General features: G+C 40.3%; 1 protein-coding gene across 3 annotated transcripts in view; it reads left to right on the top strand.

The window, feature by feature from the left end:
* The window catches only part of ccser1 (coiled-coil serine-rich protein 1), a 1,276,667-nt gene that overhangs the window by 1,050,863 nt on the left and 205,636 nt on the right, over positions 1-20,168 (top strand). Inside the window, exon 10 of one of the 3 annotated variants that reach the window (XM_072583864.1) lies at positions 19,489-19,534. The exons of the other annotated variants lie outside the window; for them this stretch is intronic. Coding sequence (XP_072439965.1) covers positions 19,489-19,534 — 46 coding nt within the window. The remainder of the gene's footprint in view (positions 1-19,488; positions 19,535-20,168) is intronic. 3 annotated transcript variants of the gene reach the window in all.

Raw genomic sequence — 20,168 nt, 5'->3', positions numbered from 1 at the left:
ATCAGACCATCTTCCTAAATGTCACATCACAATTTTTCTGTTTGGCTTTGCTGTTTCATTCTGTGTTCATGACACAATACCAGAAAATGAGCCAGACTGAAAGATGGAAAAAAAACTTGCAAATGGCAGATTTGTCTTGTATCTTTTAGTATAGAACGTCAGTTTGGACCCGGTACTGTGATTTCCCAAATTATAGTTGTTCCAATTTCTTTTTCTGGGGTTATAAGTAAGGTTCCAGGGATAAGACACTTCAAGTATGAGGAGATTAGAGATAGATGAGAGAAGTAGAGTCTGGTTTCATTGGAGAGAAGGATAAACTCCTCTTTATCCACAGCCCATTTTACTCCTTCAATGATGTCTACTAAATTAGTTAAACTTGATTTCCATTTCATGAAATCATGCTGACTGTTCCTGATCACCATGTGTTTTCCGAAGTGCCCAGTTGTATAATTTCTTAATGGTTGATTCTAACACTTAACCTCCACAGATGTTGTGTTACTGGTCTTTAATTTCCTGTTTTCTGCTTCTCTCCCTCTTGAATAGAGGAGTTATATTTGCCACTTTCCAGTCACATTCTAAGGAATTTTGGAAAGGTAATACCAATTCATTTAAACAGCTCTCCAAACCACCACCTTTAAGACTCTAGGATGAAGTCCACCAGGATTCAAGGACTAGTCAGTGCAGAGGTCCATCAGTTCGTTCAGGACCTCCTTCTTAATGATTGTAGTTTTTCTAAGTTCCTCTCTCCTTTCCACTTCCTGATTTACAACTATTATTGGGAATTCTGATTTGTATCCTCTACCATAAAGAAAGAGGCAAAACATTTGCTCAGTTCATCCGTCATTCTTTTATCTATGACTAACTCCCCATTCTCACTGTGGAAAACCAACACATACATTTAACTTACTATTTTCCTTTCTAGAAAGCTGCAGAATTGCTAACTCATTTCTAGCTGGAGTCTGCTTATATTTTAATATCTCCCTCCTGATTAACCCTTCAGTCATTCTTTACCAGCCTTTATATTTTGACCAATCATTTGACCTCCACACGTCGTTAAGTTTGTGATATGCTTATCCCTGATGAAAACTTGGTCTTTTATTACTTTAAATTTATTGCAAAAAATGCTTGAAGATGTTACTGAATGAGATGGAACTGGATTTTTAACTTCATACTGGCTTCAGAAAATGTAACAGAAAATGTAAGGAGTTGCTTTAAAAAAGCAAATGAGATTAAAGAGGGAACAAAGGAATATGGAAAGGCATTTTATGACATGCAAAATAATAACAAGGGAAACAGTAGTGACTGAAATATGTATGAGTGTGTAAGACTTGAGGTTTTAAATGAAAACTTTGTTTCTGTATTCACTGTAGAGAAATAAGATGTAGGTATAGAAATCAGGGAACGACCTATGATATACATGAAGGAAATATTATTGAAAGGAGGAAGGGCTATTCACAGATTCAGCAGGCTTGAAAGTGAATAAACTCTCAAGCCCGGATGAGACATATCTTGGGCTGCTGTGAGAGGTAATGGAGGTGAGTTCAGGGACTCTGACATTAATTTTCAAATCCAGGACTGCTGAACATCTAATATGGTGCCATTATTCAATAAAGGGAGTAGTGGTAAAGCAGTAAACAACAGATCTCTGTGGTAGAGAGACTATTGGAAAGAAATTTTAAGGGACAGAATTAATCTCTACTTAGAAGGGCAAGAATTAATCAAGAATAGTCAACATGGCTTTCAAAGAAGGAGATCATGTTCAACAAATTTGATTGAATTTTTCAATTAGATAACTAGTTGAAGTAGTCAAACTTGGATTTCATTCTTTTGACAAGTTCTTGCATGGAAGACTGGTTAGAAGCTATGAACATGGGAACAAGAACAATTTGGAAAATTGGATCCAAACTTGGATTGTTTCAGCAACAAAAGCAGAGGCTAATGGTTGAAAGGTATTTTTGTGTGTTGAAACCTAAAGATTAGATTTCTTACAGACCCTTCGGCCCAACAAGTCCACGCCAACACTCCGAAGAGTAACCCACCCAGACCCATTCCCCCTGACTAATGCACCTAACACTGTGGGCAACTTAGCATAGCCAATTCACCTGACCTGCAATACTTTGGATTGTGGGAGGAAACCAGAGCAAACCCATGCAGACACTGGGAGAATGTGCAAACTCCACACAGACAGTCGCCCAAGGCGGGAATTGAACCCAGGTCCCTGGCTAACTACTGTGCTACCCTTATCCAGTGGCAGTTTTCAGTGCTGCATCCCTTGTTGTTTGTTGTGTGCATTAATCATCCAGATGTGAATTTAGGAGGTATGATCAGTTAAGCCACAGATAACACAAAAATGTATGTGGAAAATCTGAGACTACAGGATGATATAAATTGGCTGGTCCATTGGGCTAAACAGTGATAAATGGAATTTACTCCTGAAAAATGTGAGGAGATGCATTTTGGGAGGATTAGCAAAACAAGAGAGTATGTATTGAGTGGTTTGAACCTAGGATGTACAGAAGATCGGAAAGACCTTGGTATGTTTGTCCATCCTTGAAGGCATCATAAGACCATAAGACATAGGAGTGGAAGTAAGGCCATTCGGCCCATCGAGTCCACTCCGCCATTCAATCATGGCTGATGCGCACTTCAGCTCCACTTACCAGCGTTCTCCCCATAGCCCTTAATTCCTCTAGACAACAAGAATCTATCAATCTCGGCCTTGAAGACATTTAGCGTCCCGGCTTCCACTGCACTCCGTGGCAATGAATTCCACAGGCCCACCACTCTCTGGCTGAAGAAATGTCTCCGCATTTCTGTTCTGAAATGACCCCCTCTAATTCTAAGGCTGTGTCCACGGGTCCTAGTCTCCTCGTCTAACAGAAACAATTTCCTAGCATCCACCTTTTCCAAGCCATGTATTATTTTGTACGTCTCTATTAAGTCTCCCCTTAATCTTCTAAACTCCAACGAATACAATCCCAGTATCCTCTGCCGTTCCTCATATGCTAGACCTGTCATTCCAGGGATCATCCATGTGAATCTCCGCTGGACACGTTCCAGTGCCAGTATGTCCTTCCTGAGGTGTGGGGACCAAAACTGGACACAGTACTCCAAATGGGGCCTAACCAGAGCTTTATAAAGTCTTAGTAGTACATCTCTGCTTTTATATTCCAACCCTCTTGAGATAAGAGACAACATTGCATTCGCTTTCTTAATCACGGACTCAACCTGCATGTTTACCTTTAGAGAATCAGGGCAGTTAGATAAGGTAGTTCAGAAAACATATTGGATATTTGCCTTTGTTAATCAAGGTGTTGAATACAAGAGCAAGGAGGTTAGGGTGGGGCTGTATTTAATGTTAATCAGGCCACAGCTGGAGTAGTGTGTCCAGTTCTGGTAACCACACCATAGGAAGGATGTGACTGCACTGAAGAGGGTAACAGAAGATATTCCCCAGGATGTTGTCTGGGATAGAGCGATTCAGCTATAAAGAGAGATTCGATTGTTTTCATTAGAGCAGAGAAGGCTGAGGGGGACATGATTGAGGTGTACAAAATTCTGAGGGGTATAGAAAAATGGATAATGAAACTTTTTTCCCCTTAGTGGAAGAGTCAACAACCCAGGGGGGCATAATTTTAAGGTAAGGAGAAGGAGCTTTAGAGGGATTGTGAGGAAAAATGTGGGTATTTGGAACTCACTGCCTAAAAGGTAGAGATAGGAACCTTAAAGACATTTTGATGAGCACTTGAAACACCATAACATACAAGGCTATGGGCCAAGTGCTGGATTAGAACATAAGGATGTTTGATGACCAGCATCGACACGTTGGGCCGAAGGGCCCTTTTCTCTGCTGTAAAAATTATGATTCCATAAATGCTGTTGAGCAGTCTCACTGGCCCTGAAAATTACATTTAAAGATTGCTGAATTTTTAATCTTAAAACAAAAATTTTTTAAATAAAATGTGTTTTTCTATGTTGCTTTAGATATTTCAGCTTCTACCTTAATTCTCTGTGTATGGCCGATTCACATTCAAAAAGAGAAAGTAGAAGTAATTGAAATTGTTGAGCTTTGTCCAAAGTTATTATTTGGACATCATCAGTTGTACCAGCAGCTATCTTACTTCAGGTAACCAAACCGTGATATAAACAAGTTCCTTCTCCATGTTTTTGTTTTGCTAAAGGTAAAGGCATCCTCCATGTCGAAAGAAGCTTGTTCTGACCACACACACAAGGGCTAGTAATGTCCGCTCTGAATTTTAATCGGTTTGTACCACAGTGTAATGGTAGTCTAGGGGTTATGGCACTGGACAATGTTGATGTTATGACATGAAATTTCATTATTCCATTAATGTGGCCTCTTTGTGTGTTTGCAGCGGAAAATGCTTGTCAATGCAGGTGACCTAATCTGATCTACATGTAACTCCAGTGCCTTGCAACTTGGTTAACTTTTGATCTCTTAGGACATTGTTGTATGCCAGTCACATAATTTTCTTACATTCCTCATCATCATTGCCATTGGTTAGCCCTTAATTTGATTGTAATATCCACACAGGGTCACAAACTTCTGCCATTGATGTTTGTGCAGCTGGCTGAATGATTCTTAACCCATTACAAACATGAGTCAGGATGTTCAATGAGGTTGTGCTATCCAGCATGTCGGACACACCGATTGTCTATGAGGTGCAACCGTATTGAAGTCAGTGACTGGCAAGAGCTTGCTACCAATTGTTGAGAATTCCAATCGGCTTGCCTGTCAAGCTGCATCATATGTTGAGTCTCAATGTAATTATGATGAGGTCAAAAATCAAATGACAAATCAAATCAAATGAGGTTCAGTGACAGCAGGCAAGGAAAGGCACTCTGAGTTGTGTTGTACCTATGTCAAGAACAAATTGGAAATAAAGCATGCTGTTCAGTGAGTAATGAGGAAGGTTGAGCACTGTGCAATGTTTTCATTTGGATGATGTTGCCTTTACATTGAATTTATTTTGTACACTCCTATACAGTTGCAGTACCTGAAATATAAATGCTTTCGTATCAGTCAGTTTATACATTGCTTAAGAACAGTATAGCTTTTTCTTATGTTTATTAACAGCCATGAGAATGCTTTATATTCCTGCTGAAACAGGCTATTCTGCCCAACTGACCCCTGTTGGTATCTTCCATCAAGTCTCCTTCAGCTGTACTCCACCTTCACATTGTCTTCCTTTTCATATCTCAGGTAATTATCTGGCTTCCCATTAAATGCATCTCTGCTGTTTTCCTCAATTACACCATATGGTGTCCAGTTCCACACTTGCACCATTCTCTGGTAAAGAAGTTTCTTTGGAATTACTGATTGGGATGGTCAGAGAGAAGCACTGTTATAGATTGTTCAATCCTGCTTTCATAGATTTCTGTCCATTTTGGAGTTTTTGAACCTTTGCCTTCAAATTACCGACACAGAACCACAGAAGTTATAGTGCATTAGGAGGCCATTCAGCCCATACTGCTTATTAAATGCACATCAGCAGCGAGTACCAATCTCTTCCTTTATCCCTGTACCTATGCACAATATCTTTATCCAAATAATCATCCAGTTTTCTCTTGAATGCCTTGTTTGCCTCCCTTGCAGTTTTCACCTCAGAGTGTGCAGCTGTTTTATTTAGCCACTATTCAGTGGGCCATTTGTAGTGGATACAGTTCAGCTTCCTCAGTGGGCCATCAATCGCAGGGACTTAGTATCATCAGTATAAAATTCAATAAGTTGAAAACATTGGTTTGACTCCAGTGCCTTGCAATGTGGTTGACTTTAAATCCCTTAGGGGAGAAAGTGAGGGCTGCAGATGCTGGAGATCAGAGCTGAAACGAAGGGCTTATGCCCGAAACGTCGATTCTCCTGTTCCTTGGATGCTGCCTGACCTGCTGCGCTTTTCCAGCAACACATTTTCAGTTTAAATCCCTTAGGTCGACTTTAGATGCTAATTTTATTACCCTTCCTTGTGTTCCCCATTTTATGGTACCACTCCCTTAGTGGACCAGTTGTAGTGCATACATTTCAGCTTCCTTAATGGGCCTTCAATCACAAGGACTTGGTAATATTAGACTTAAATTCAGTAGTTGAAAACATTGATGGTTTTTATGCACAAGTTCACAGGGTGATCTGTTAAAAGTTCCTGAAGCATTGACTGTCATCTCCATTATGTTTAATTCAAGCTTGCAAATCAAGGCACTTATATCTGCCACAGACTCATTAACTCACTGGCTGGGTTTATGTGTTGTCATCACCAATTAAACACAAGTGGCCAAATATTGATTGACTGTTTCATCAACCTAGTCATTAAAATTTGACACACAAGACATCGATATATTCAGGATGTTAATGGATAGGTAGTGATTAAATTGTTACTTGGCTTTCCATTGTGCAGTCATCAGTTAAACAATAAGATTGATCAATAGAATAATAAACAACAAAGTTATGACCAGCGGTAAATACATTATCCAGGTCAGGATGGGATGATCGGAGGATTGGAACTGAACACGAAAGAAGATCTGTTTGATCATGTCTGTGTTGCCTGGAACTGATTGAAGGTTAATAATTTAAAGAGAAGTTCACAGATACCTATTCATGATCAAAAAGCATTAATGAAGATGTGACTTCATTGCAAAGAGGATAGTGAATATCTCAGAGCAATTTCAAATATTGCCATCATCGTGGGGAAATGGGATAGTGGGGATGTTGATTCAGAGAGCTTTAGTGAGAAATAATGAGCATTTGGAAATAGTAGCAAGGCTACATCCAATCTGTCACCTGTAAACAACCTCTATGTCCTAAAATTGGGTAATAGACCTAGATATCACTTTATTTACAACAGAGTATGAGTTCTATATGGGAATTTAATGTTTAATTTTGACCAGAAGTTACTTATGAGTGTAAGCATCTTTCCAAGTCAGTGTTTCACTTGCCTTTGCTGCTGCTGTCTGAGAAGGAGGTGACCAGTTACTCTTGTGATGATGTACTGCAGTTGGTGACCATAGCACTCAGTTGCGGCATTATTTTCTGGATTGTTTGAGAAGCTAAACAGGAAGTTGAGTACACTTTGGTTCTGAAACATGATTTTTATTTGAATGTCCTAGTTGCCCAAAGAGGCTTGTGGGCGTAAAACATTTTCTGCAAATAGCATTAGCGTCTTTGCGAAACTGCAGGAATACACAAAAGATCAGGTCGAGAGAATAAAATATTCTCTCAATTTGACAGTGGGAGGTGCATGGAGCAGGATGCTATAGTAACAAGGTTAATCTTTTTTAAAAAATGTCATAGTTTGGTCTGATGAGAGTGGCATTATCTATTAATTAACTCAAGGGAGTGATCAATCTCAGCTGCTTTTATCATTATCCTACATTGAAAATGTTGAGAAGTTTAAGGTTGAAGTTAATTTGTTGGAGTAAAGCTCAATGGAACTTCAAATGAAGAAGGCTAAAGGAAGGGGAGTGATCAATATCTCAGGTCAGGTAGGGGATTGCAGGAGTCAAACCTCTGGGTATTAGAAGGCATGGGTTTTGAATACACTATCAGTGGAGGCTGGGTGGATGGAATGCCAATCAAGCAAACTATTTAGTCCTGGATGATGTTGAACTCTTGAGTGTTTTCAGAATTACTCAGGCAAGTGGAGAGTATTTTATCACACTCAGACTTGTGCCTATAGATGATGGATAGAATTTGGGGGATAGGAGACGAGGTATGTACCACAGAATTCCCAAAACTTCTTTCCCACTTTTGTGGGCACAGTATTTATATGACTAGTCTAATTCGGATTCTGGGAAATTTCAGGATGCTGATAATGGACAATTCAGTGATGTTAACGTCATTGAATGTCAATGGGTGATAGAAAAATTCTCACTTGTTGGAGATGGTCACTACCTGGTGTTACTTGCCAGTTATCAGCTCAATCCTGGATATTGTCCAGGTCTCACTGCACAGGAATATGGACTGCTCCTGCATCTCAGGAGTGATGAATAGTGCTGAACATTAGCAAGCCCTTCCATTTCTGACCTTTTCTTAATGGGAAGGTGAATGATGAAGATACTTGGTGTTATGAAATACCTCCATTGCTGGTACAGCTCAGTCACAAATCATCTCATTGAATGGTGTAACAGGCTTGAGAGGCTGAATAGTCTCCTCCTGTTCCCATGTTCCCCATCTGTTAAACAGGTATAAACGTAAGTTGATACATGGGGAAGATACTGGCCATAATGACACTGGACTAGGAATCCAGAGCCCAGACTTTGTGGGGGGGGTGGTTGTGGGGGCGGCATGGGTTCAAATCCTATCATGGCCACTAGTGGATTTGAAATGCAGTGAATAAGTTCAGAAAATTCAACTCAATTATCTTCAATCATTGTAAAACCCTAACTAGTTCATCCGTGTCCTTGAGGGATAAAAATCTACCATCCTTACCTGGTGTGACCTGTGTGTGATTCCAGATCCCCTTCAATGTGGTTGTCTCTTAATTGCTCAGGGTCAGTTAGCAATGGATAATAAATGCTGACCTCACCAGCCCCGTGTCCATAATCTCAGGAATGAAAAATGACTTCCGACAGGTAGAACAGATAAGTTATGAGGCTTTAGCCTTTTTTTTTGACAGTGATGACTGGGGTTTATATATGAATAGCATGCAACCTAAGATGGATCAAAGTAAGTAATTTTCGGGATGAGCGAGTGAACTTTTGCAGTCACCACAATAGGAAAGAAAATCTAACTACATCCAGTTTTGACTGATAAGCGCACTTTTCACAATCCCATGACAATTGAAAAGCAAACAGACTCCTCAAAACTCCATTGGTGAATCTTGAGTGTTAGGTTTTCCTCATGTCCAATATTATTAAAGCTGGTTAATAAAACCTTCAAAGAAAATTTATGTTTGTCTGCCAGGTTGCTCCCAGTAATATTTTGGAGATTAGACTTTCTAGTTCCCAGAGACGTCAGGGCAATGACAGAAAATTGGCAAACCAAAGCATGACTGTGGCAATTCTCCCATGACCTTTTTGGTGAATGGAACAAAGTTGGCTGTCATAACTTATCAAACAATAGAACACTATCCGACACAGTGCACCTTGCAATTAAGACATTAGTTGTAATGGTTGTTTTGGGATATGCCTGAGGCTGTAAAACACTAGACTGATCAATAGTGCATCTGCTCCTTTTCTATCACATTCTTCAGTTGGCTTACTCTTGAGTGACTGTACCTTCAATACTAATAAAGATACTGCTTTTTAGAACAATTGTATGTAAGATTATACTTCATTAAGAATTGAATATGAGCCAGCGAAATGTTCACACATTTTGTTGGAGACTTGGGGAGGTGGGGGGAGTTGTATTTCTGATAACAGTTCTTGTTCCATCAGAGTAACCAGCCCTCGAAGTCCAGCTCTACACTCTTGTCACCATTCTTTATTGTTGGTTTGTCGAATGTGGTCCAATAGGTATAGCTACCTGCCTTCTTGAAGTGGGCAGCTCAACCTAGAGCAGCATGGTGGCTCACTGGTTAGCGCTGCAGCTTCACAGTGCCAAGGACCCAGGTTCGTTTCCAGTCTTGCGATGTTCTCCTTCGGTTTCCTCCCACAGTCCAGACATGTGCAGGTTATGTGGATTGGTCATGTTAAATTATCCATAGTGTCCAGGGATGCATAGACTAAGTGGGTTAGCCATGGGAAATGCAGAGTTAGAGATCTAGAGTAGGGTAGGGTGCAGGTGTGTCTGGGTGGGATGGTCTTTCGAGGGTTGGTGTGGACTCTGGGCCAAATGGCCTGCTTTGAAACTGTAGAGATTCTATGATAACTGCCTCAGAGCTCACCCCTGGCCAAAGTCCCAGAAGAGAGTCTGCATCGGCAGCTGTCCTAAAATATATGCCTCTCTCTTATTCTACTGACCGCTGCTGCTTCCTGTTCCATCAGCTGTTGGCCAGTGAAATTCTGCCTTACCACTGATCAGTCTGATGCCACCATTTGGGTTTGGAGAGACAGCTGATTTCCATTGCAGAGTGACACCAACCGCACAGCTTCAGTTCCCACATTGGCTGAGGTTACCACAAACGTCCCAGCTTCTCAGCACTACCCCACACCAGAGGCATGTTTGCCTCAGGTTAAGTTCACCACCATTGTTTCTGTAATGAGAGAGCAATCTGTGGTCCTCTGGGACTATGGCAGCTTTCCATTCACTCTACCACTGCCCACTTCTTTGAACCATAATCATTGACTCCCTCTTGCAAGATCCTTTCCTCTAAAAGCCAATCCACTGTTTAAAAACTCGAGGTCAGTGTCTTAGGACAGAGCTGAGGAAACATTCCTTTTTCCTAAGAGTTGTGCAACTTTGGAATTGTCTATTCAGAAGCTGAAGAGGTAGACAGAATCCATTGGGCAGGGGAATCAGTAGCATTTGGGGATAGATGGGAATGTACAATTTGAATCACAAGCAGGTCAGCTATGACCTGAAAGAAAAGCAAATTGCTGGAGAAACTGAGCAGGCCCAGCAGCATCTGTGAAGAGAAAACAAGAGTTAACGTTTTAAGTCCAGTGATCCTTCTTCAGAACTCAGCCATGATCTTATTGGAGTGGCTAAAGGACTGAATTGCCCACTTCTGCTCATAATTCGTGCATTTAAAAATTCACCAGAGTATTAGTGAAGCTTCTCTTTGTGGCTGACCTCACTCCATCGCATACTGTGATCAGAAACTGGTCTATGAATTATTTAGAAATTGTAGAACATGAACAGTCCATTCATTCTAAGGAGATCATGCTGCTTTTTACACAAGTCTCCATTTGTCCTTCCTGATCTAAATACAGTTACTAAATCCAGTAATCCATTCTCCCTCAGCTGTTTATGCATCCTTCCCTTATGCATCCTCATCCTATACAGCTTAGATGCAGGAAGAATGTTCTTGATGGTGGGGTCATAGTTTAAGGATAAGGAGTAACCCTTTTAGGACTCTGAGAAGGAGAAATTTCTTCACCCAGAGAGAGCTGACCCTGTGAAATTCACTACTATAGAAAGTGGTTGAGACTAAAACATTGTGTTTTCGAGAAGAAGATGGGATAAGGGGTCTATTTTTGGCGATAAGGATAATGGGTCTATTTTTCTTTGTAAATGCATTTTGAGAAATACCTTTGGCTGTGGGCAGCCCTCGCTCCTTGTGAGATAAATGGATAGAATGATGTCTGTTTAGACAACGGGATGGGGTAAAGAGATGGGGGCATGTAGAGAAGGGACAGTTAACGAAACTGTGAGATTGGTGAGCATGGCAGGAAATATTTTTTCTGGCTCCTAGTAAGGTTTGCTCAACAACAATTTGAAGAAAAACAATTTTGGGAGCCCAGAGGTTCAACCCATACTGTACCCAGTGTAAGCATATTTTGACCCATGGTCTTTAAGTGGATATTAGAACCTTCATGAACACATTTAAAGGAATCTTAGAGCCAAACGCCTGAAAACTTGTCCCCGAAACCTTCGCAATGTGGTCAGTTTCTGCATAGATAGGACACCAGTTGCCCCAGTGCCAAATTGCTAACCTTTGTCCAAATGCTATACATCAGAAGTGGTGCAATGTGTACTATTTTCCTTTTTTTAAAAAAAGCCTGTCTTCTGTGTGTGAATGCTCTCTGAAACAGAATTCAAACTTGCGTAGGGCAATAAGAGGTGGAGGAGGAGATTAGGAACTGCTGATATATGGTGGAAGAGAAACGATTGAAGTGAAACACAATGGAATAAAAATAATCAATGTTATTTCTATTTTGTGGCAGTGTTTGCTGACCTTGGAAACGTTGAAGTTGTGTAGGTGGAATTATTGAGATTAGATGAAGTTGGCTGTCCTTTATTTCATCTGGACTTTTACCTGAGTACAGTAGATGGACATATACCATATCTGTGAGTCACGTCAATAATGTGTGAAAGTTGTCATAGAAACAGTCACTTTGGCTTAGTGCGACATTTACCTGTTCCGAGGGCTGTCTAGTTGCGTGATGACACTGCAGTTTCACTTTAATTTTTGAGCCACGAGCTAGGAATGATTGAAATATCTGATGCTGCTACACTTCCCTCAACAGTGTCTTATTGTTGTCTGTGGTGACTCTTGTTGTTCTCCCTGCCTTTTTTAATGCTCAGTTTGATTGAGGGCATGGACAATTGTCACAATGAGTGATTGTGCTTGATATGCCTGTAATGTAGTTAACAAAATACCAAACTACATCTGCATTCTCCTGACACACCCATCTTTGGAGTTTCTTGGGCTTTTAGTCATCCTACCTCACTGGAGCTATAAAAATCTTTACAATGTCCAGCAGCAGAGAGGAAGGTGTTTGAAGACTGCTACCTAACTGAAGTAGAATGTGAGATCCCCTGATAGTGTACTTCACTATAAAAACTGCGTAAATTACAAGACAATGGAGTATATCTTAGTCTTTTGTGTACATTATGGTTCAATTGGATGTACTCTCAACTCTGAGCCAGAAGGTTGTGGGTTCAAATCGTGTCCCAGGACCTGAATACACAAATCCTGTCTAACACTCCACTGTAAAATAAGGAGTTGCTACATACTTGCAAGTGCTGCCTCTCAGTCTGAAGTTAAACCAAGGCCCATTTACCCTCAGATGACTGAGAATGATCCTAACGCACTGCTTTAAAGTAAAACAAATTAATATCTTGGTGCTATATCACCCACAGTCAACAGCACACAAAATTCAAACACATTATCCTGTTATTAACGCATTGTTTATGGAATCCTGCTGTGCATAAATCAGGTTTTTTTTAATCCATGGCTATCAGGACTAAACTTCCAAAGTTACATTGTTGTCTGTAAGGCACTTTGGGATGTCCTCTCATCATGGAAGGCGCCACATAAATGCAAGTTTTAAGTTTTGCAAAACTCAGATTCAGCTCATGTCCAAAATCTGCAACACCATCCTTCTTTTGAGACACCAATTCCTCCTGTCCAGAGGTTAGCAGCTAACCCCATAACCTGCAGGGGTTCAGTAGAAGAAAATGCGTTCATGAAAAATTGGGCGTTCAGCTTCATCTTTTTACACCTTCACTCCCTGCCCAAACTTCTCTCCAAGCCACCGCTGTTCTATTATGGGCATGGTTTCACACATAGGCAAGATCTGGTAAGGACCACAGATACTTTTCCCAAAAAGACATTAGTGAAATTTTAATAGCAATTTCAGGGTGACCATTATTGAAATAGACTTTCAAATTCTGGATTTCCTGAAATTCTACTCCACCATGGTGGGATTTTAACCCAGGTTCCTAGAGCAACACCATAATCCGTCAGCATTACTAAGTCCAGTGATATTACCACTGATACTACCTCCAAAAGGCAGTATTTTCCAAATGTTTCATTATAGATATTTTCTAATCAACCTGTTCAGAGGGAGAGTCGTAGACATGTACAGCATGGAAACTGACCCGGACCGTTCATGCCGACCAGATATCCCAACCCAATCTAGACCCACTTGCCAGCACACGGTCCATATCCCTCCAAAACCTTCCTATTCATATACCCATCCAAATGCCTCTTAAATGTTGCAATTGTACCAGCCTCCACCACATCCTCTAGCAGCTCATTCCATACCCATACCACCCTCTGTGTGTAAAAGTTGCCCCTTAGGTCTCTTTTATATCTTTTCCTTTTCACCATAAGCCTATGCCCTCTAGTTCTGGACTCCCCGGCCCCAGGGTATTTGTCTAAACTTTGTCTATTTACCCTATCCATGCCCCTCATAATTTTGTAAGCCTCTATAAGGTCACCCCTCAGCTTCCGACACTCCAGGGAAAACAGCCACAGCCTGTTCAGCCTCTCCCTATAGCTCAAATCCTCCAACCCTGGCAACATCCTTGTAAATCTTTTCTGAACCCCTTCAAGTTTCACAACATCTTTCCGATAAGAAGGAGACCAGAGTTGCACGCAATATTCCAACAGTGGCCTAACCAATGTCCTGTACAGCCGCAACAGGACCTCCCAACTCCTGTACTCAATACTCTGACCAATAAAGGAAAGCATACCAAATGCCTTCTTCACTATCCTATCTATCTGCGACTCCATTTTCAAGGAGCTATGAACCTGCACTCCAAGGTCTCTTTGTTCAGCAACACTCCCTAGTACCTTACCATTAAGTGTATAAGTCCTGTTCAGACTTGCTTTCCCAAAATGCAGCATTGTTGTGACTCATCTCTGGAACAAGGGATAGGAAACCCAAGCCTCTTGGTTTAGAGATAGGGATGCTGCCACTCTGCCACAAAATGTTGCATTGTATATCAAGCAGTACCAAAGAAAAAAATCTTCCATATGCAGGGAAATGTTCCATCACCACCGTAGAATCATAGAGGTCTACAGCAAGGAAAACACCTTCGGTCCATCAAGTCTGAGTTGGTCAAAAATAAATACCTGACCATCTTTATACCAATTACCAGCACTTGGCTTATAGCCTTGAATACCTTGGCATCGGAAGTGCACATCTAAATACTTCTAAAATGTTATGAGGATTTCTCCTCTACTTACAGTTTTTAATCATAGTATCTCTCACATGCAATTCAACATTGCCCATCACAACGAATGAAGGAATTGCACGGCACACATTTCCCCAGATCAGGAGCTCCAAGTATTTTATGGTCACTAAATTAATTTGTATAAGTAAAAATACAGGTCCCATTGTAATATAGAAAACATAGTAGTGTAATCCAATAAGCTCCCGCAATAGCATTGTTGGATGACGTATTTTGTAGATGTTGATGGTGACATAAGTATTTGTAGGGTATTAGGAATGGTTTTGATGGTGTTCTTTGAATTAGTTCCCCTCAGTCCTGATGAAGGGTTTTTGCCTGAAACATCGATTCTCCTGCTCCTCAGATTCTGCCTGACATGCTGTACTTTTCCAGCATCACACTCTCAACTTCCTTGAATTAGTAATGTACAGCTGAGAGGGGTGTAAGTGATCTTGGATGATGTTTTATTTGAAAGATCGTACTCCAAAGAATGCTGTAGTCCTTTGGTACTGCACTGGTGTGCCTGTGTTTGATCAGGAAATCTGATTCCAAACAGTCTTCTTCTGGGGAGATCTATGTAATACAAAGCAGTCTGCAGGTGAAAGGATTAGTTGATATCATGAGATAACCGTCACCCATCAGGATGTAAAGGACAGCTCCTGGGAACACCTAACAAGTTCTGTAGTTGCCATCAGAAATCTGTGGGAATGTTCCTGTAGTAGTCATGTGAACAGACTCTTAAGGTGAGCCTGATGTCTCAAAAGAGATCATCGTGTATTTCAAATGTATTGTAACTAGCCATTCAGCAATATGCAATGAATCTTTGATATTTATGAAGATTGAACCTTATCCTTTGCCAAAGATTTTTTGCGGGCATCCTTCTCCAATTGCTATTAGTATCTTAGACTAATACCAGCAGAGATATTGGTGGCAGTGAAACAACATAACTTCTCAATCTCATCGTAAAAATAAGCTGAATGTTTTTGACATTACAATAACAACTACAGTTTCAAACAAACATCATTAGTCGTAACCTAATTTGGAATGTCCTGAGATTGTGAAAGTTGCTGCAAAAATGTAAGATTTTTCTTTTTTTTCATAGCTCTTGATTTGACCTCCTCCTTTTGTATTGGACAGTCTCAGCTTATGCTGTGTCTCACATAATGTCTAACTCTAATGCTTGTAAAGCACATTGTTGTGTTCGCCACTGATTTACGCAGACAGAACCACAATGTGTTTGCACTTTGTTATATTGCTTAAATTGGGAGGTAAACACAGAATCAGATGAGTCATTTCACTTTATGGTGGACTTGGGACCTCAAACTGAAATTCCCCCATCATTGATTTTACATTGAATTGTGCAACCCTGATTTGGCTGACCACTTTCCTGTTACCTAAATGGTTCCGATGCACATATCTCTCCTGCTATTCATTGATTTTCTTTTCTGTTTCTGTCTTCAATGATTTATTATACAAGCTTTTGCTTTGTTTAGTATCTGATACTGCATTGACAAACTGATTGTGATGAGTGAGTTTACTGTGCAAAGGTCATGTCCAGATAGTTGTGTCAAGTAATACCAAAGCTTTATCACATATCCATATATTTGGGAGACTGGACTAAGGTGAATGTAAACCGATCGTACAGATATACAGCATGGAAACAGACCTTTTGGTCCAACTCGTCCGTGCCGACCAAGTTTCCCAAACTAAACTAGTCCCATTTGCCTGCACTTGGCCTATATCACACGAAACCTTTCCTATTCATATACCTGTCCAAATATCTTTTCAATGTTGCACCTGTACCTGCATCTGCAACTTCCTCTGGCAATTCATTCCACATATGAACTACCCGCTGTGCGAAAAAGTTGCCCCTCAGTTTTCTTTTAAATCTTTCTGCTGTCATCTTAAAATGATGCTCTCTAGTTTTGAATACCGTAGGGAAAAGACCTTAGCTAATAATCTTATCTATGCCTCTAGTGATTTTATAAATCTCTATAAGGTCACCCCTCAATATCTTATGCTCCTGGGAAAAAGCCCCAGTCTGCCCTTATAACTCAAACCCTCCAGTCCTGGTAACATTCTTATAAATCTTTTCTGCACCCTTTCTAATTTACTAATATCCTTCCTATAGCAGGGCAACCAGAACTGCATACAGTACTCCAAAAGTGGCATCACCAACATTCTGTGCAACCACAACATAAGGCTTCTAAAATGAATCACCTCACACTTGTCCAGATCGGACTCCATCTGCCATTTCTCCTCCCAGTTTTTCAACTGATTTATATACTGCTGTATTCTTTAACAATCTACCTTGCTGGCCCCAACTCCCACCAATTTTGTGTCATCTGCAAGCTTACTAATCAGACCATCAACATTTTCATCCAAATCATTTATATAAATGACAGAATAGAGTTCTCAGTTATGATCCTTGCAGAACACCACTAGTCTCAGACTTGACCTTGATGAGGAGAAGCTGTTTTATTGTGATTGTGATCTAGAATTGTTCACCTGAAAAGGCAGTTCAGTGTAATGTTGAATGACAAAGGATAGAGAAAATTTTAAATTTTTGAATTAATGAGCAGGGCTATGTGGATAAATGTGGAGAAAGTGGGATTAATACCAAAGCCTTCTCATTGACCAAGAGCAGACACAATGGGTCACATGGTCGTCTTCTATCCTGGATCATTTTATAATATCTCAAAACCCACACTTTTTATCACCAACCTTAGTTACTTGGTAGAATGATTGCAGTTGGGTAGAAGGCAGTCTATTTAAGTGCAACTCCAGATATATGAACACATAATTTAAACTATGTGGTTAAAGGTGTATATTTTAGATGAGATGTAAAACCAGGAACCTGTGTTCACAGGACACAGAAGGAGCTATAGCACGAGTTGCAGAAGTGCAGTCATATAATCATTAATTTTATTGGTATCTTCACAATATTTTACGTGATTTGCTGCCTTATCTGTGTACTAATAGAATCACTCTGCAAAGGAAATTTATTGTTTGTGCTTTATTGTGCATGTCTTAAGGATGTGAAAGAAGCCATATAAATGCATTATGGTTAGAGAGGTGCTGCACAGAGATGTCATTTATCAGGTGAAAGGTTAGAGTGAGGCGCAGTGTGAAAATCTTTGTTAATTGACCAAGAAGGCTCTTTGTGAAATTCATGCTGAGCAGTTTAAAGCTTTTTCTTCAGCAGCTTGCCTTACCCCTGACCTTGCTTCAAATCAACATCGACCTTACTGATAAAAACAGCAGGAATAACTGGCAAATGATGCTATGTATGGTATACATGCCAGTGCAATGCAGAGATGATACTACCTTGTTGACTGTACAACAGGTTTTAAAACCTGTTTTGAGAAATCTCAGCAATTGCAAAATGTCTGCACTTAAGCTTACAGCTTCTTGTAGCTTCTATATTGTCTGATTGTTTTAGTTCCAAAATCTCACATAGCCTGAAACAATCAAGCAACAATCAGTTATCAGGTTTGCATAATCAAGCATAGAACAATTGAACATACAGAGGCAGCCTCTTATATCATATTGACATTGGTCCTTCCTCAGGAGGAGGCTCAGGTTCAAGTCATACCTGATCAAGAGGTGTGTTTAACACATCTGGATAGGAAGATTATAAAATATCTTGAGCACAGTAGAGGCAGACTCTCGTCTACAAAGTGTACCTACTACCTTTGCGCCAAGAGGCCCTAGTTTGAATCCTGCATCGCAACATTTCTGAACAGATTGATTAGTAACTATCTTGAACACTGCAGAGGGGAATTGCGGAGTTGGAAAATTTTGTGGTGCAGAAGGGAATGCTCCTCAGGTTAGTCACAGGACCTTATATAATCTGTGCTTTCAAAACCTCAGAGAGGCTGATGCAGAGGTGGAGATTGGGGCAGAGTAGGGAAAGTGTGGGCCTGAATTCTATGTCTTCTGCCCATCTTTGATATTCTTCACCTCCTAAGCACTCACCTCAGTCTAATTTAAAGCAATTGAACAAAGTTACATAATTGTTATGAAGCTATAACTCTTAAAACTGTGTTCTGTGGATAATCTGACTGTCTATTTATTCTCATCTCCACCGTTTATGGATTTATGTATGCATTTATCTATGTTTGCTTTCATGTTCAGTGTTGCCACTTAAACTGTTTGACTGCCAAAGCCAATTTGCTTGTATGCCTCTCTCAAATATGTTTTCTGTATTCACTCCAACTTTCTGTGCACTGTGAGTAGGTATCAATCATGTTTGATCTTGTCTAAATTGGAAATGGTATAAATAATTCTTTTTTTCAGAAGATGACTGAATAAATGTTGACCTCCACATTTTTCTTCCATCTGGAAGCAATGCAAAGCATTGTGAAAGTTTTCCTTTTGATGACAGATAGTAATGTCCAATGCTGCACTCACTTTTATGCATGAGGCATGAAGCATTTTAAATACTTGGTAATTCATGTAATTTGCCTCAGGCATCATCTTGCTGGTGCCCAGCACTAGTGGATTTCACTGGATTCAGCCGGTAGATCTGCCAAGGTGTTGCCTTCAGATGCCTGAGCAATTTTCATCTCTTATGGGTTCTCAACAATGCTAGTGGCTTGAAATTTCCTGTTGGTCTTTTGGAAGCACTTGGAGTGAAGAGTTTGGCTCTAAAGATGTTTGAAAAAAATCAAAATTATTTGGTGAATCAAAACCAAATATTTCTATTTTCTAAAAAAAACTCTAAATAATGGTGTTCTATTCTCTTTTTGAATACCATGAGTCAGCGTTATTTCTTTTAAGTAAACTGTTTATTAACCGGTCTGATGTTTTAGAAAGATGTCAGTTTGACCTGTGAGATCCATTTAGAAAAATGGTTTAAATTAAAGAAAACACTGCTCATGCCTTCTTTTCCTTTTGTTTTACTGTTTTCATTTTCTTTCTGCCTGTCACAATTAATGCTTGCATCCCTTGCTCGCAATTTGTTTTATCCACAGGGCACAGTGTACAGAAGTGCTCCTGTATCTTCTCGCAGGCAAATATGTGAGTTCTCACCTCTGCTCTGTGTTGTACTTATTGGCTGCATTCACTAAGCTGAAGCATGGCACGTCCATTAAATTTTACTTGCACCAGTTTCAATCTGCAGTGTCTATTATAATGCTCCATTGTTAATTGGTTCAGCTCTTCTCACTGCTTGTTGCTTTGCAGTTTATCATCTGTAGCGCTTCGGGGAGTACATTGACACTTGCATTACGCATGGCAAAAAAGTTGGACAGGTTGTTTTGTCATCTTTGCTAACAGACTGAACTCTCAGAATGATAAAAAGGGGGCACAGAGTGATGAAGAGTGTGTTGTCGTCCTACTTCTCTCCGTCGCCCCCCCCTCCCTTTTTAAGTTTATTTTCATTTTTGTTTATAATGCCCTGCTGTTGCCCACTCCAAGTCTGAAATTAGCTTGATCAACCCACCAGCTCTACATCTTAAAACCTATCTCTGAATTAACTTAGTTTGGTGACAGCAAGATTGTCGTGGGAAAATTGTGGTGAATTCCATTCTGGAGGCTTGAGCTCAAAATCCAGACTGATGCCTCCAGTGCGGGATTACAGCACTGTCACAAAGGCTGCAAACCCGCACTTGGAGGCATCAGTCCAATGAGTCAATTAAATGACACCCTGACT

Source organism: Chiloscyllium punctatum, chromosome 14 (genome assembly GCF_047496795.1).
Source record: "Chiloscyllium punctatum isolate Juve2018m chromosome 14, sChiPun1.3, whole genome shotgun sequence".
Taxonomy (NCBI): domain Eukaryota; kingdom Metazoa; phylum Chordata; class Chondrichthyes; order Orectolobiformes; family Hemiscylliidae; genus Chiloscyllium; species Chiloscyllium punctatum.
This window is presented reverse-complemented; position numbering and strand designations above follow the sequence as displayed.